The sequence below is a fragment of the Pseudochaenichthys georgianus genome, chromosome 24, assembly GCF_902827115.2.
Source record: "Pseudochaenichthys georgianus chromosome 24, fPseGeo1.2, whole genome shotgun sequence".
Classification (NCBI taxonomy): Eukaryota; Metazoa; Chordata; class Actinopteri; order Perciformes; family Channichthyidae; genus Pseudochaenichthys; species Pseudochaenichthys georgianus.
In genome coordinates, this window is record NC_047526.1 from 3,326,410 (window position 1) to 3,340,575 (window position 14,166).

At 46.0% G+C, this 14,166-nt stretch overlaps 1 protein-coding gene across 7 annotated transcripts in view; it reads left to right on the plus strand.

The window, feature by feature from the left end:
• epha7 (eph receptor A7) overlaps nucleotides 1-14,166 on the plus strand; it is an 81,931-nt gene that overhangs the window by 22,828 nt on the left and 44,937 nt on the right. For all 7 annotated transcript variants that reach the window (XM_034076212.2, XM_034076217.2, XM_034076213.2 and 4 more), the window contains exon 5: nucleotides 7,302-7,637. In XM_034076212.2, coding sequence (XP_033932103.1) covers nucleotides 7,302-7,637 — 336 coding nt within the window. The remainder of the gene's footprint in view (nucleotides 1-7,301; nucleotides 7,638-14,166) is intronic.

The window sequence follows — 14,166 nt, forward strand, 5'->3', positions numbered from 1 at the left end:
GACGGTTTCCCATCAGCGTCTGGCACAAACAAGGACATCACTCAGGCTCAGCTGGTTTGAAGCTGGCCAATGACCACACACCTCCTGTCTGTGTAGAGGCAGCCGCACAGATCTGCTCTGAGAGACAGGTCCATTACTCACTGCGCCAACCATCCCCATCGGATGTTAACGCTTCACTCCAACATCGCCTGCTTATCAAGGACTCATGTGCGGCGTGAGGAGAACGTGTCCACTTGTTCGCAGTGTCCTCTGGCTGTTGCCCCCTGGGTAATCACCTTGGCCAAGGAGCGCAGTAATTACTGAAGTTGCCTAATGCACACTTTCCATTATTCATTTTCATTAACTGTGGGTCTACGCGTGATGACCCCATACCATTATATGTAAATATGTATTTTTGACTTCTTGTATGAACAGCTTCGCCCTCCTCCTCAATCACCCGGCGCAATTTTTGCACGGCTTTCTGTACGTGCATTTCTTCATTCAGCGGCGGATTAAGTCACTGTGACCAATAGACACTGTGATCTCCTTTTTCAAGCCTCACCCAGACCAGGAGTGAATAGTAATTGAAAAAGAATGTGCACTGCCTAAACAAATAGCTTGATTGACAGATCTTTTTAAATAGGGGTTTCTAAAGCTACCATATCGAGGCCTTAGCAAAACAGTGAGCTGGATCTCGGCACATAGCGATTACGAATGTGTCTTTGAGGATTGAGAGGAAATGAGAAGGAGATATGATGTAGGGACACGGAAATCTAAATCCACGCTGAATAAAGATGAGGAGAGAAGTTCCAAAAACATACATACATATAGTTTGAGGTATGTGTTGAGCGGGGGAGGGAGGGAGACATGCTTTTGTTTCTGGAACGTTCGTCCATGCTATTCATATGCAAAGTGGAGAAAATGAGACATATGGGTGCAGCCATGGGGAGGCATTTTCTGGAGGCACAGACAGACAGGAGTGTTTGACAGGTGGGGGGGGGGCATCAATCATGCAACAGCTGTGAGCAGAGCTGGGGGCTGGAAAGGGCAGTTCTGAGAAGACTCCTCCTCAAACCCCCCCCCCGTGCCCCTTCGAAATGTGCCAGCTCAACAAGTTGATGTCCATCAGAGGGTCCCCTGCCTCAGGTTGCTGGGGTCTGCAGGATGTCGGGTTGTGTTGCAACCAGACATCAGAAACACGTTGACTGTATTGGGTTAGAAGAAAGCAATCCTATTCTGTTAACAACAGAATAGGATGAACTTAATATGATTGCTTTTAACTAACCTAATACAGTTATGTGAAATCTGCTGACATCATACATTAAAGTCAGTGTTTAAGATTTGACAGTGCAGTCTTAAACTCCCAGATGTAGCTCAATAGGAATTTCAGTTTAATCCACAATGTCCTCATTCTATACTTCTATTGTTCTTTGTTGTATTTAATACTGGAACAATAATGTCTGACACTTATTGAAAGGCTTGGCCAAGGAACACAGTCGATTTCATTTCAAAACGGAGTGTTCCCGCTGCCGGCCTCAGTCCGTCTGCCAGAGCCTCCTCCGGTCGGCACAGCTGATCCTGAGTCTGAGCGCGCGCATGTTGCCTCTGGTCAAAACATAGCTCGCCAACTACACATTAGCATGGACGCCATGGTGTGAAGTCCACCTTGCATGGTTAGTGACACCAACAAGGACATTCTGATAGCACGATATGTATAGAGTTTGAATATATATGATATGTACTTATAGATAAGAATTAGCTTGATAGATTGCTTGCTATTTCTGCACACAGCTGATTTATCTGACCAGATATTCCATCCATTCATTCTCTATAGCAGGTTTCTTAAGGGGTGGGGGCTACATGTGTACATAGACCATAGGAATGATAACTACAACTACAGAAAAAATAACCAGATTGGAATTAAGCATATTTGAAAAGATATATGCTTGGAAAGAGCTCAACATATCTTGAATACCAGACTATAGTTTACTTGGATGTTATAATTGGAAATGATAACATGTCCCAGCATCAACACATTTGACTTTTCTTTTTCCACACAGTCTAAGTGATGCTTTCCTGTCGTTGTAATTCATGTGCACGTGCCATGGTGCACGTGCCATGGTGCTCTGCAGAGGCTTTAGCTGGCAGAACACAGGTTTCGCTCGAAGCACATCCATGATTGAATTCAGTGTGGAGCTGAAGTAGTATTGAGATTGTGTTTATTACAACAGCAGCCCGGGGCCCTTCAGATAAAGAGCATGTTCTTCTTCTGCTCCCCTCACACCGCAGCCACATCATTAGAGGCAGGGTCACGGGGTCGCAACACACATTTGTAGAGCCAGGATTACCTCATGGGCGATTTGAATACCACTCACCCCTGCCCCCACCCCTCCCAACTGCTCCCCAATTAGAGCCCAGCCAGCTAATAGGCTTCGGAGGGGTGAGGCGGCCTGCAGCACTGAAGGCCGATAAGCGCCGGATTCTTCTCTCCTAAGCTCGGATTTACTCAGGTCTCACAACTCCGCCTGCTTTGAGACATGACCTAGGAACAATCCGCTACTAAACTGGGTTTTTTTTAAACTTAATGTTAGTGCTTTCAACTAACCTAATGGAGCCATGTGAAATATGTTGACATAAAACAATTAATTAAAATCTACGTTTCAGTTTTTTCAGTGTTCAGTTCACACAGTTGATTAAGCTGGAAACTAAACTGTGCCTACATCTATTCTATATCAAAGCACAACCACACACTGCCCAATGCATCGGAGGGAAGCTAGCAAGTGAGAGAGGCGGTTCAGGCTGTGGGGGCTCTGGCAGGCTAATCCGTGAAATGAAACTTGACTGGGAGGAGGGGAGAGGGGAGAGGGGAGAGAACACGACAAGATAAGACAGAGAGAGACAGGGAGAAGAAGAAGAAGAAGAAGAAGAAGAAGAAGAAGAAGAAGAAGAAGAAGAAGAAGAAGAAGAAGAAGAAGAACAAGCCCCTGAGCTACAGGGACAGCAGACAGACCGTCAGCCAGGGCTTAGGCTGCGGCGCACATCTGTGAGTTCCATGTTCCTGAGTCCAGACCCAACACATATGGAGAACAGAATGGGGCCAAGGACAAGAAGTGTGATTCAAAAGAAATGCGAAGAATAGTCTGAAGGGAAAGTGAAGATACCGGAGTGGAACAGGCGGGAGAAATGCGTCTGTAGCCTTCTCTCTCTTGTACGTTAGACTCAGAGGTCCTCAATTGTTTTTCAGCCAAGGACCCTTACAAGATAGAGAATACCCCAAGGACCCCCTCATTCTGATTGGTGATTTTGGGCTATATAAATAAAAATTGACTTGATTTGACATGTATGTCCCTTGGAATAATCTGACGTAGCCTATTTTTTACACTTCTATAGTCTTAGTTATGTGAAAGAACAACACAAGAGAAATGTATTAGATATGTATTAAAAATATTTGCACCATCTCAACACAGAATACCCATAAAACAATCAATTAGCTGCAAGTAACACTGTACCTACTGTACACACTATCAAAGGGACATCAAGAGACACGTGATCATTTGAAGTGCATTTCAGAACACACACACACACACACACACACACACACACACACACACACACACACACACACACACACACACACACACTCCATCCTCTCAGTGCTAACTCTTAGTACTAGTGCTTATGTCGTCTGTTTTAACTGCTCTTACATTAACACAAACTACATTAATAATCAATAACTGCACTGACACACACACACACACACACACACACACACACACACACACACACACACACACACACACACACAGATAACACATCAAGTGTTTCACTCTTAGTTAAATGATTTTTAAAAGTCTAATCACAAAATAAATGCAGGCTATGAACAATTGAACACATGCCTGCATTGCAACATATATCAGGTACATTGCAAAACAACTGCATTGCTACAATCCCAAAGCACTACTCTGGACACCATTGGAGTGATGCAAGGCAGTCCATGGAGCTGATGGCTTCCAGGGTCATGTGTCTCTCGTCAGTGATCGTGTCTTAGTATGTGTCCCTGTTGATGTGACAGCTGCTGTGATGCAAGAACACTTTTAGACACGACCTGAGAATAAAGTACTCGGAACAATTGACTAAATTAAATATTTACACATTTCACATCAATTAGTATTAGGTTAGTTGAAAGCAATAATATTAAGTTGAAGCTAATATGTTGTATTGAAACTAAAAGTCATTGCCTTCAATGCACCTGCTACAGATGAGACATGTTGACATTGAGTTGAAGAGGTTCAGTGTTTTCAGTGTATCCTCGTACTGTATGTTCTCCATACCCACACATGGTGACGGTTACGGCGATGTCGAGGTCGTTAGCTACAGTTTGAAGGAGTCCTTTAGTGTAAGAATATAAAAGCTTTCAGTGTATCAGATAAACAACAACAACAACTAGTCACACAGATCCAGGGTCAGTGTAATCACATTTCCTTTCACCTCTTGTTGCCAAAGTATCGCCGCTTTGATCTGGAGCACCTGCGAGCCCAGGAGAGCGGCACGAGCAAGGGAGGCGTTATCATCGCTTATACCGTGGGCCGTGGAGATGCTATAATAAAAGCCCCTCAGAATCAGACCGGGAACTGTGTGTGTGTGTGTGTGTGTGTGTGTGTGTGTGTGTGTGTGTGTGTGTGTGTGTGTGTGTGTGTGTGTGTGTGTGTGTGTGTGTGTGTGTGTGTGTGTGTGTGTGTGTGTGTGTGTGTGTGTGTGTGTGTGTGTGTGTGTGTGTGTGTGTGTGTGTGTGTGTGTGTGTGTGTGTGTGTGTGTGTGTGTATCTGTGGAGGAAGGGGGCACTCCTTCCTCTTTGCCTGTGAGGATGCCTGGGAGCCAGTGCCAGGCTGGAGTGTTGCTCAGCAGTCACTCCTCTCCACTTCACCTGCCACAGGTGGCTCTTTCATCTGCCCGCCACACTCCGGCTCTTATCTGCCCCGCACTCATGACTATGGATGTGGGGGAACAGGGAGACACAAGTGCTGTATTGGGCTCTGTGCATGCATCACCTATTGTGTGAGTTAGTGTAACGAGTTGAGAGTCCCTCAAAGATATATCCTGAACCGTTTGCACTGAAATAACTGAAACGGTGACTTTGATTATATGTATTATGTCAACAGATTTCACATAACTGTATCAGGTTAGTGCAAATAAATAACATTACCTTTAAATAAAACATATTAGGTTGAACTTAGTAACTATCAACTAACCTAATACAGTGATGTGAAAGTTTCCCTTTTCTCAGTGCCTGAAAACAAAACGAGGATGTTCCTAAAACATTCATAAACAAAGAACACAAGTCATATAATCTTTACTGCGTGAGGGGGAGTTTATTTATATCAACATCTGGGCCATAAAAGGCAACGGCCTGGAATTTGAAAGATGAAAGCAGCAATTAGTAATTCATTGTTTTACGAGTTGAGCTCATGGCTGCTCCCAGGCTCCGTGGTCGTGTGCACTCTGAAGCACGGAGCTGCTGGTTATCGCATGTCAAGTGAAGCTGAATATGGCAGTTACAGCGCGGCGATAATCCACTTTTAAATCTCCTTCATAAATTCTGTGGGCAAGTCAGGATTTGAATCTTTTTTTGGAGGACATTAACTTTAAGTGTCCTGCTGTCTGCATGATTTACCTCTCTAAGGCAACCCGGTGAAGCCACTGTTTCCAGCGGGGAGTGTTGAATGTTTCTAGGAACAGCAAAACGTAGAGGGCTTCTGATTCCCCCTGTAACCAGGTCGCAATCATTTCCATAGCAGCTGCAGCTGTTATGCTGTTAACAATCGTTATGTAAACACAGCCCTTAGTCCATCTGGATGAATCAGCAGCTATATTTACATGCAGGAGGACATTGTAAAAAAAGGTCTGGTCCTCCTGCAGCAGCTCTGTGGGTCAGTTTAAGTGTTTTGGTTTTACGATGGGCAACTTTCACTGCTCCCCCCGTCCTCATATCCAGCAGCACCGGGCCGCCTTTAAACCGGCTGCACTCCCCCCGCCCGGCAGCAGACACGCACTGTTAGAGCTGGGTAACATAGTGGAACAGTTAGCAGCTCACCTTTAGACGGCCCAGAACAGAGCATTCACCAGCAGAGTGAACATGGTGGGACACGTGTATTGATGTGTTGCCATGTCTGCTCCGCGTGTGCTGGAGGTGTAGACGGGGAACAGTTTGCCCTCAAGTGATTACGGGAACAGAAGATTTGGCGTTCTTTAATTTGATTGATCTTAACGTAGAAGAATTTTAGAACTTTAAGATCAGTTAATAACTTTTCAATTAGCAGGACTCGTTGTAAGTAAATCGTTGTTTCTAAGTCAAGAAGCTTCAGGTATGACTTCCATTGTGTCACCTGTTATAACACGTTGAGTCAGTATCATGCTCATGCATCATTTCAATCCACGATGAAAGTGTTTTAAAACGGGACATTCAATGAGAGATAACACTAAGCTAACCATTGTTTTTAAGTGTCGTAGTTAAGCTAACAATCAGTTGGACATTAAGACTTACTGTACGTCTAAAGCAGGGGTGTCAAACTCAATTTCATTGCGGGCCACATTCGCATTATGGTTGCACTCAAAGGGCCGGTTGTAACTTTAAGACTATATAAAAATACATATATAAATATTTAACATATATAAAATAATGTATTATATTACATTATTGGCTCTGTTGGATTATTATCGGATAGGGTAATACCTTCATAATTAACTACGTCTGAAAGCAGAAGTCTAGGGCAAATAATTGCAAGTCTCTTCAGTAAGAATGTCAAATTTGAGATGCATTGTGGGACATGTAGTTTATGGGCAACGTGCCTCTGTAAAGTAGCATGTAACCGTATAATAAAATCATATTTTTTTCAAGCTCTTGCGGGGCCACATAAAATGAAGTCGCGGGCTGGATTTGGCCCCCGGGCCTTGAGTTTGACACCCCTGGTCTAAAGAGACACACTGTTTGTGTTTGTGACAACAAGACAATTACTTGGGCCTTACTTTAAGCTGCAGAAGTCCTTACACTTTCCAATCTGGTGATCAATTTCATTACAACTCTGCCTCCTCACGCTGACCGTGGTGCTGCCAGAGCTCACTTTGTCGGTGCACCTGTACTTTTTATGCTTCTCTGGATCTTATTCTAATTCAGTGTCAGTGTGTGGCCGCGGGGCGGGAGCTGCATGTCCTGCATCGTGTTGTTCTCTCTCAGAGAGCAGTGGAAGCACCGATTCAATGCACCCTTGGCTTCTCCTGGCACTCAGTTGTATAACTTTAGCTTCCTCTGTGTCCACCTCTGACAGGACCTCCCTCGGCGCCTCAGAACCTGGTCTACAACATCAACCAGACCTCCGTCAGCCTGGAGTGGAGCCCCCCGGCCGACACCGGGGGCCGCAACGACGTGACGTACCGGGTGATCTGCCGGCGCTGCAGCTGGGAGCCGGAGGAGTGCGTCCAGTGTGGGCCCAACGTGGGCTTCTCCCCCGCGCAGGCCGGATTAGTGGAGTCCTACGTGAGCATCATGGACCTGCTCGCCCACGCCAACTACACCTTCGAGGTAGAGGCTGTCAACGGGGTGTCAGAGCTGAGCCGCACGCAGAGGCTGTTCGCCGCCGTCAGCATCGCAACCGGCCAAGCAGGTAAGAACTGGAACATCCGACTGATCAGCACAGTGTCTGTGTGTCTGCTCCGGACACACAGAGGAGTCAAACTGACCACAGGTGGGAAATAACCAGTGTTGTGCTAGTTACTGAAATCCAGTAACTAGTTACCATTACTAGTTACTTCATTTCAAAAGTAACTCAGTTACTTTACTGATTACTTACACCAAAAAGTAATGCGTTACTGTGAAAAGTAACGTTTTAGTTACTTAAAAAAAGGGCTCCCATTATATTAATGCCCTTAGAGCCTTCATTTCAGTACTGTTATTGCATTGGAGAATAATACAATCTGTCACTATGGACTGACGGCTTCAGGCCGGGTAATAGGGCACTTTATTAGCGTGATTGCACAGTATATGTTGGCTGAGGACGGTGTGCACCTGGTGTCCTGTGGTGTCTCCTCCCCCTCACCTGTGTCTTGTTGTGCTGATTAGAGTGTGTGTATTTAGGCTCTGTTGCCCTGTCTGTTGAGGGGCTGGGTGTGTGTGTGTGAGATCCTTGTGGCTGCAGGATGTGTGAAAGGAGAACCGGAGGATTGAGGCGGTGAACTTTGTGCCCATGTTTTTAATAAATGCCCACGTCGGGTTATATTTTTGGACGTTCTGCCTCCTTGCTTGGTCTGGGCCGCTCAACGATCAGCTTCACACTGTTGATCAACTTGACATGCATTATATGCAATCTGGATAGCATCGATATTAGCTGGCTTTCCATTTTTGTATATTCTTTCTCCAGGTAGTTGGAAAAAGTTTTCCGTTTCATATGCCGTGTGCCGCCCGGACATGCTATCATGCTAACTAGCTCCCTGAAAGCGGGTGACTCCACTGTAGCAATAGCCTGCATGTGTTCTACAACATACCGTGCAATGGCTTCTTCGTCCCAGCATGTTGTTTCTGCAGATGCTTTAGAGATTTGAATGACTGGTTTGGGCAGTAGATAGGCTCTTTGACCCGCCAGGACACAACTTACATTTAACTAAAACGTTCTTTTCTTTGTGCTCGACAAAAGTGAAATAGTGAGAATATCTCCAGGTGGAGAAACTAGACTTGAGCTCCGCCGCCGCCATGATAGTCTTGTTAGTAAACAACACAAACACGCCCACAGCCCGTCTCCGCATGTGACACAGGAAGTATCTAAGTACATTTACTCAAGTACTGTACTTAAGTACAGTTCTCATCTCTGTTCACCTGGCATTGACTATATAAAAAAACTAACGCAGTCATGGAGTAACGCACCATGTAGTAACGTTAACTGCGTTAGAGTAATAGTTACTGCCAAAAATAACGGCAACACGTTACTTTGTAACGCGTTAGTCCCAACACTGGAAATAACTAAGTATATTAACCCAAGTACTGTACTTTACTAGAGTACTTCCATTTAATAGTCTGATCAAATCCATAGTACGTATATATCCGGTATGCATTACCCGGATTCATTGAAAGTGTGTATCAGCACCACAGTGGGCAGCATTCGTAGCTTAGCGATGGAGAGGACCCCCAGCGGTACGTGAAGAGCTCGCTCTCCGCGGAATGACAAAGTCTAAAGCCCTTTTTTAGTCATTATTTCTATGCATCCACCAAACAAGATTCTCTTCCATGCTTGAGCATCCCTGAAACACAGTCGGCCCAAAAGAGGGTTCTGACTGGGGTGACTACAAAGGCTGCAGAGAGCAGAGGAGCTTCAGCTGGATGTGGAACCACGTGTCAGCCAATCATGTCCTGCCACATCATCGGCTCTTTGCAGAATGTCATCACCTTAGTGTAATGTAAAGCCAGAGGCGGGAGAAGTACTCAGAACTTGTACTTAAGTTAAAATAGAAGTACCAGAGTGTAGGAATACTTTTAAGTAAAAGTCCAGAATTCAAAAAGGTCACTCAAGTAAACTTAGAAACGCATTAGCATCAACTTCTATTAAAGTAGTCGTTGTGCAGATTGGTCCATGTCAGAATAATATATATATATGTTTTATAATGATTGATCATGAGTGTTCTCAAAGCTGGTGAAGGAGCAGCTAGTCTGAAGTACTTTGTAGACTGCAGGGTAGCTGGTGGAGGTGCAGCTAGTCTGAAGTACTTTGTAGACTGCAGGGTAGCTGGTGGAGGTGCAGCTAGTCTGAAGTACTTTGTAGACTGCAGGGTAGCTGGTGAAGGTGCAGCTAGTCTGAAGTACTTTGTAGACTGCAGGGTAGCTGGTGGATTTACTCCAGGTGGAACTAAAGTCTGATTCAACACTTGGTTAGATTTCACATCATTCATCCAGATCTGTGAAGTAACTAAAGGTATTAATACATGTACTGGAGTACAAGTACACCATGTACCTCTGAACTGTAGTGGGGTAGAAGCACAAAGTAGCATACAATGGAAATACTCAAGTAAAGTACAAGTACCTCAAAGTTGTGCTTAAGGACAGTATTTGAGTGAATGTCCCACCCGTGTGTAAAGCTGCTCAGCTTCCACTAGCTAACGCACAGCAAATATCTGTGTGTGTGTGTGTGTGTGTGTGTGTGTGTGTGTGTGTGTGTGTGTGTGTGTGTGTGTGTGTGTGTGTGTGTGTGTGTGTGTGTGTGTGTGTGTGTGTGTGTGTGTGTGTGTGTGTGTGTGTGTGTGTGTGTGTGTGATGTTGATGTTTTCCTCCACGCTCGGCTCGTGACAGAGAGATGCGCTGGAATGTGCCAGAGGGTCGTCTGGCCAAGGACACTCGGCTGGCAGGAAGTGGATAACCTGCAGGAAAAAAACAATTAAAAGCTGCTCTTGAAGAGTCACTCCTAATTACACGTGTCATGTTGACAACAGTCACTTACGCAGTTAATATTATCCATCAGATACTGTGAAGAGTGAGGCCGAGATGGTGTCATGTTTACTATGTTGAGTAAGTGCTCTCATCAGTGTAACGGCCAGCATGGCCAGGCTGCTGGTTATTTTGTTGATCGATTGCATTCAAGTTTTCCAATGTTATATTGTTTCAGTCAATGGACACCTCTACTCTCACTATTCAAACCTCTCTGTGTCCGGGTCCAATCCCACTGAGATCAATGCACCCACACAACGCAGACCTTCTGGATCAGCAGCTCGTTAAAGCACGGAGGCTCAGGGAGAGATGTACCTTCAGAGAAGCATGGATACGCACACACTACATGTTGTGTGTAAATCAGAAAGATAATTCATGTATCAAAATGATTTCCTCTGTATCATCTCCTCTCCAGTGGCAGCTGATAACCAGCGCTGGTCTTGATGGCCGTGTGACGGCTTGCTGTTGATTCCCTCCCAGCAGCTCCCTCTCTGGGCTTTATGTCATTGGAGCGTCGGAGCTTCTTAAACCAGTCTGCCCTGCCTGGACGAGCGTGCCGGACCACTCGTTAGAGAACGGCTGCATTATTAGAGCTTTCATGGCTTACCATTCAGAATTGATTAACCTTCGCACGGCGAGAAGCTGGGTCCTATAGCACCGAGAGCACCCTTCCCTCCGTGCTTCCTCCCTCCTCCTCCTGCATGATAATCAGCAGCAGCACAGTCTCGTAGCCGGCACTGGGGGCATGAGCATGCGGCGTGTGGATGCAGACGGTGATCCATCTGATGAGGACTCACACCTCTCCTAATTACAGCAGAGGAGAGGTCTGGAGCTGCACGAGGTGCTGAGTGCGTATTGTTCCCAGAAACCTAATTACCTCTCCGCTCCGTCTTAAATGACTTTAAGTAGAGGCTGCGAGTTTCGTAAGCCTGATTTCTGCAGCTCGGTCCTCGCAGCGCTTGAATGGAAATTGGTCACGTTGAGAATTGTTGCCGTCTTCACCCTCGATGTATGCTGGAAGTTAAGAGTGTGTTTCAATCAGCACTCTATTGTGAGTCGGCAGCGCCTCGGAGCCCCTCGGAGGCCCTCCACGCCTGAGCGTTCCTCAAGCATGCTTGTAAACAAGGCCTTTTGTTCTTCCTGCTCTTTCCTGAGTGGGCACGGCTCGTAGAATAACCATTCATATTTATTCAAGCGGATGCTCACGTCTCTGTGCCAGAACATCACCGTGGAGAAGGTGCACAAACAGGACGTGAAATTGGTTATGGGAAAGGCGACAGGACCTGTGTGTGTGTGTGTGTGTGTGTGTGTGTGTGTGTGTGTGTGTGTGTGTGTGTGTGTGTGTGTGTGTGTGTGTGTGTGTGTGTGTGTGTGTGTGTGTGTGTGTGTGTGTGTGTGTGTGTGTGTGTGTGTGTGTGTGTGTGTGTGTGTGTGTGTGTGTGTGTGTGTGTGTGTGTGTGTGTGTGTGTGTGTGTGTGTGTGTGTGTGTGTGTGTGTGCATACTGCATGCACAGCGTGGGACCAGTGCCATGGGTGCAGGTGAGATCAGAAGGAGCTCTGAACAGCACAGGGAGAGAAAGGGAGGAATGGAAATAGAGTGAACTGGGAACGCACCATCCAGCAGCCTGTTACACTGCGATAGCAACTTTTACAATAGTGCTCTGAAGTTTCCACGTGGTGAGGCGGAGCGGAACACAGTGGGCGTGGCTGAGCAATGCACTATTTAGACTGTGGTGAGTTTGTCTGGATGTCGCAGAACGCTGTGGTCCTCCAGCAGGACTCATTTCAGAACGTCAGCATGCTGCCGCTCAGATCGATGAGTCCCTTCGGTCCTCTGACAGAGAGAGCCACAATGCTGGCACACTCTGTTAAGGGTGTTCTCTCACAGGGCGTGTCACTGCTGGCTTTCAACATATCTTCTCCATTGAAGCCTAAAAAGAGCAACACTCCTCTTTCACACAAGACACCACTACAGGAAGCACGCACACACCCTGATGCGCCCTTCATAGTGTGAAGCTGCCAGTGTGACTCCTCTGAAGGTTACTGGGGCACGGGCACTCACCTGCAGTCTGAACGGCCACGCAGAAGCTCATCCTCACATAAAGATCAACACACACATGAGAGCATGTTAAACCTGGCTTCTTCCTGGGAACTTTATTCATACTTTTTTTAAATAAAAGATTTTTGTATCATCAATTTCTTAGTGTTTCTTCTTTTTCTATTTTTGGCTACATTTCTGTTGCAACACCGCGTGATATAAGATGATGTCTCCCTCAAGTTCAAACCTAATTGCACATTCAAAGCGAACGTCCCCGTCCAACCCCTCAATGCGAGAGGAAACAAAGCATCGAGGCACACAAGCATGTAAGCTAAGCATTCCACTTTGATCTGAAAAGCCGCCTTGCCGCTGCTGTGCGTGAGAAGCAGATACTCCGGTGTGTGGCTGCCACTGTCCTGCAGCATGCTGCGTCTGGACTCCGAGAAGGAGACGGCAGCGTTCCTCGCCTGATTCGATAATGACTTACCGAGAGCCACGATCATTCAAATAATAAATGCTCATGGGAGTAAATTGATACCCCAGGTCCACAGTGGTAATCTATACGGCCACTTTATTGACACTTTATCACCACTAAATGGATATTGTTCAGTGCATCTGTGGAAGTAACACTTGGGGAACAATGGGGCCATTGATTTATTCCTCGTTGTGTTCTAATCTGCCACGGTGGCCTTAAACAGAAGGACTGATTGATTCGGAGCGATCCCCGCTGACCACTGCCAGCCAGTGTAATTCTTTAGTTAAGCGGATCCTCCTTTGTAGCATTTGTCCCCGGTTTTACGTTACCTGGGAGCCCATTCTCTCACCCCCCACCGCTCCACATGCTCGCGGTCATTTGATGAGAGCTGGGCAAAGCAGTACGATTCAACAGCTGCAATGAAACCGTGGTGATCTCAGAGCAGCAGCTCGGAGCACTTAACCTGTAGCGTCTCTGTAAATGCCTCCTGATTCGTCTGTCACCCAATCCGTCAGCAATGAATAATTTTCATGGAAGGTGCACTTTAATTACTTTCCCATTTAAATGGCATTATCGTGGCCTATCTAGGCAATTAATCTCACCAAGTATCCTGTTTCAGCCTTTTATTGCTGGCAGACGAGCTCCCTAAATCCCCCTGAATCTGCTGTGCTTGAATGGGCCCCCCCCGTAGAAGCTGGCATTGCCTCTTTCTGCTTCACTTGGTCCCTATGGCAGCCATTGGACAGTCCTCTCTCTGTGTGCAGCAGCCTGTCAGAGCAGTGGGCTGTTTCACTGCTCTGGAAAGGACACATCCGTGCAGGACCGAGTCAGAACTAAGCCGCACTGGAGCGGCTGGCAGATAGCTGAGATGTTGTGTTCAGATCAACCTGATTTTTCTCTTGTCAATGAATTGTTGGAAAATATTCAAACCAAAACAGTGTGTTCAGCTAAGCAGTTTTCTAAGCCCGATATAACTTGTTTTTCTGTGCCATCGTTCATAATCTGCCCTGCCTCACACTTCAATGCCATGAACTCAAACACTAGTCTATTCAGAATGAATCCCATACACATTATTCAGCTGCTGTTGATACAAAGATACATGTGCACAACTGAAACTTAGCAAAAGAGCTAGGAGTTAAGGAAGTCAGAAAGCGGTAAGAGACAGATAATGGGAATGGTTGTGATTAATTGTGTGATTCTGGGGAATCGACT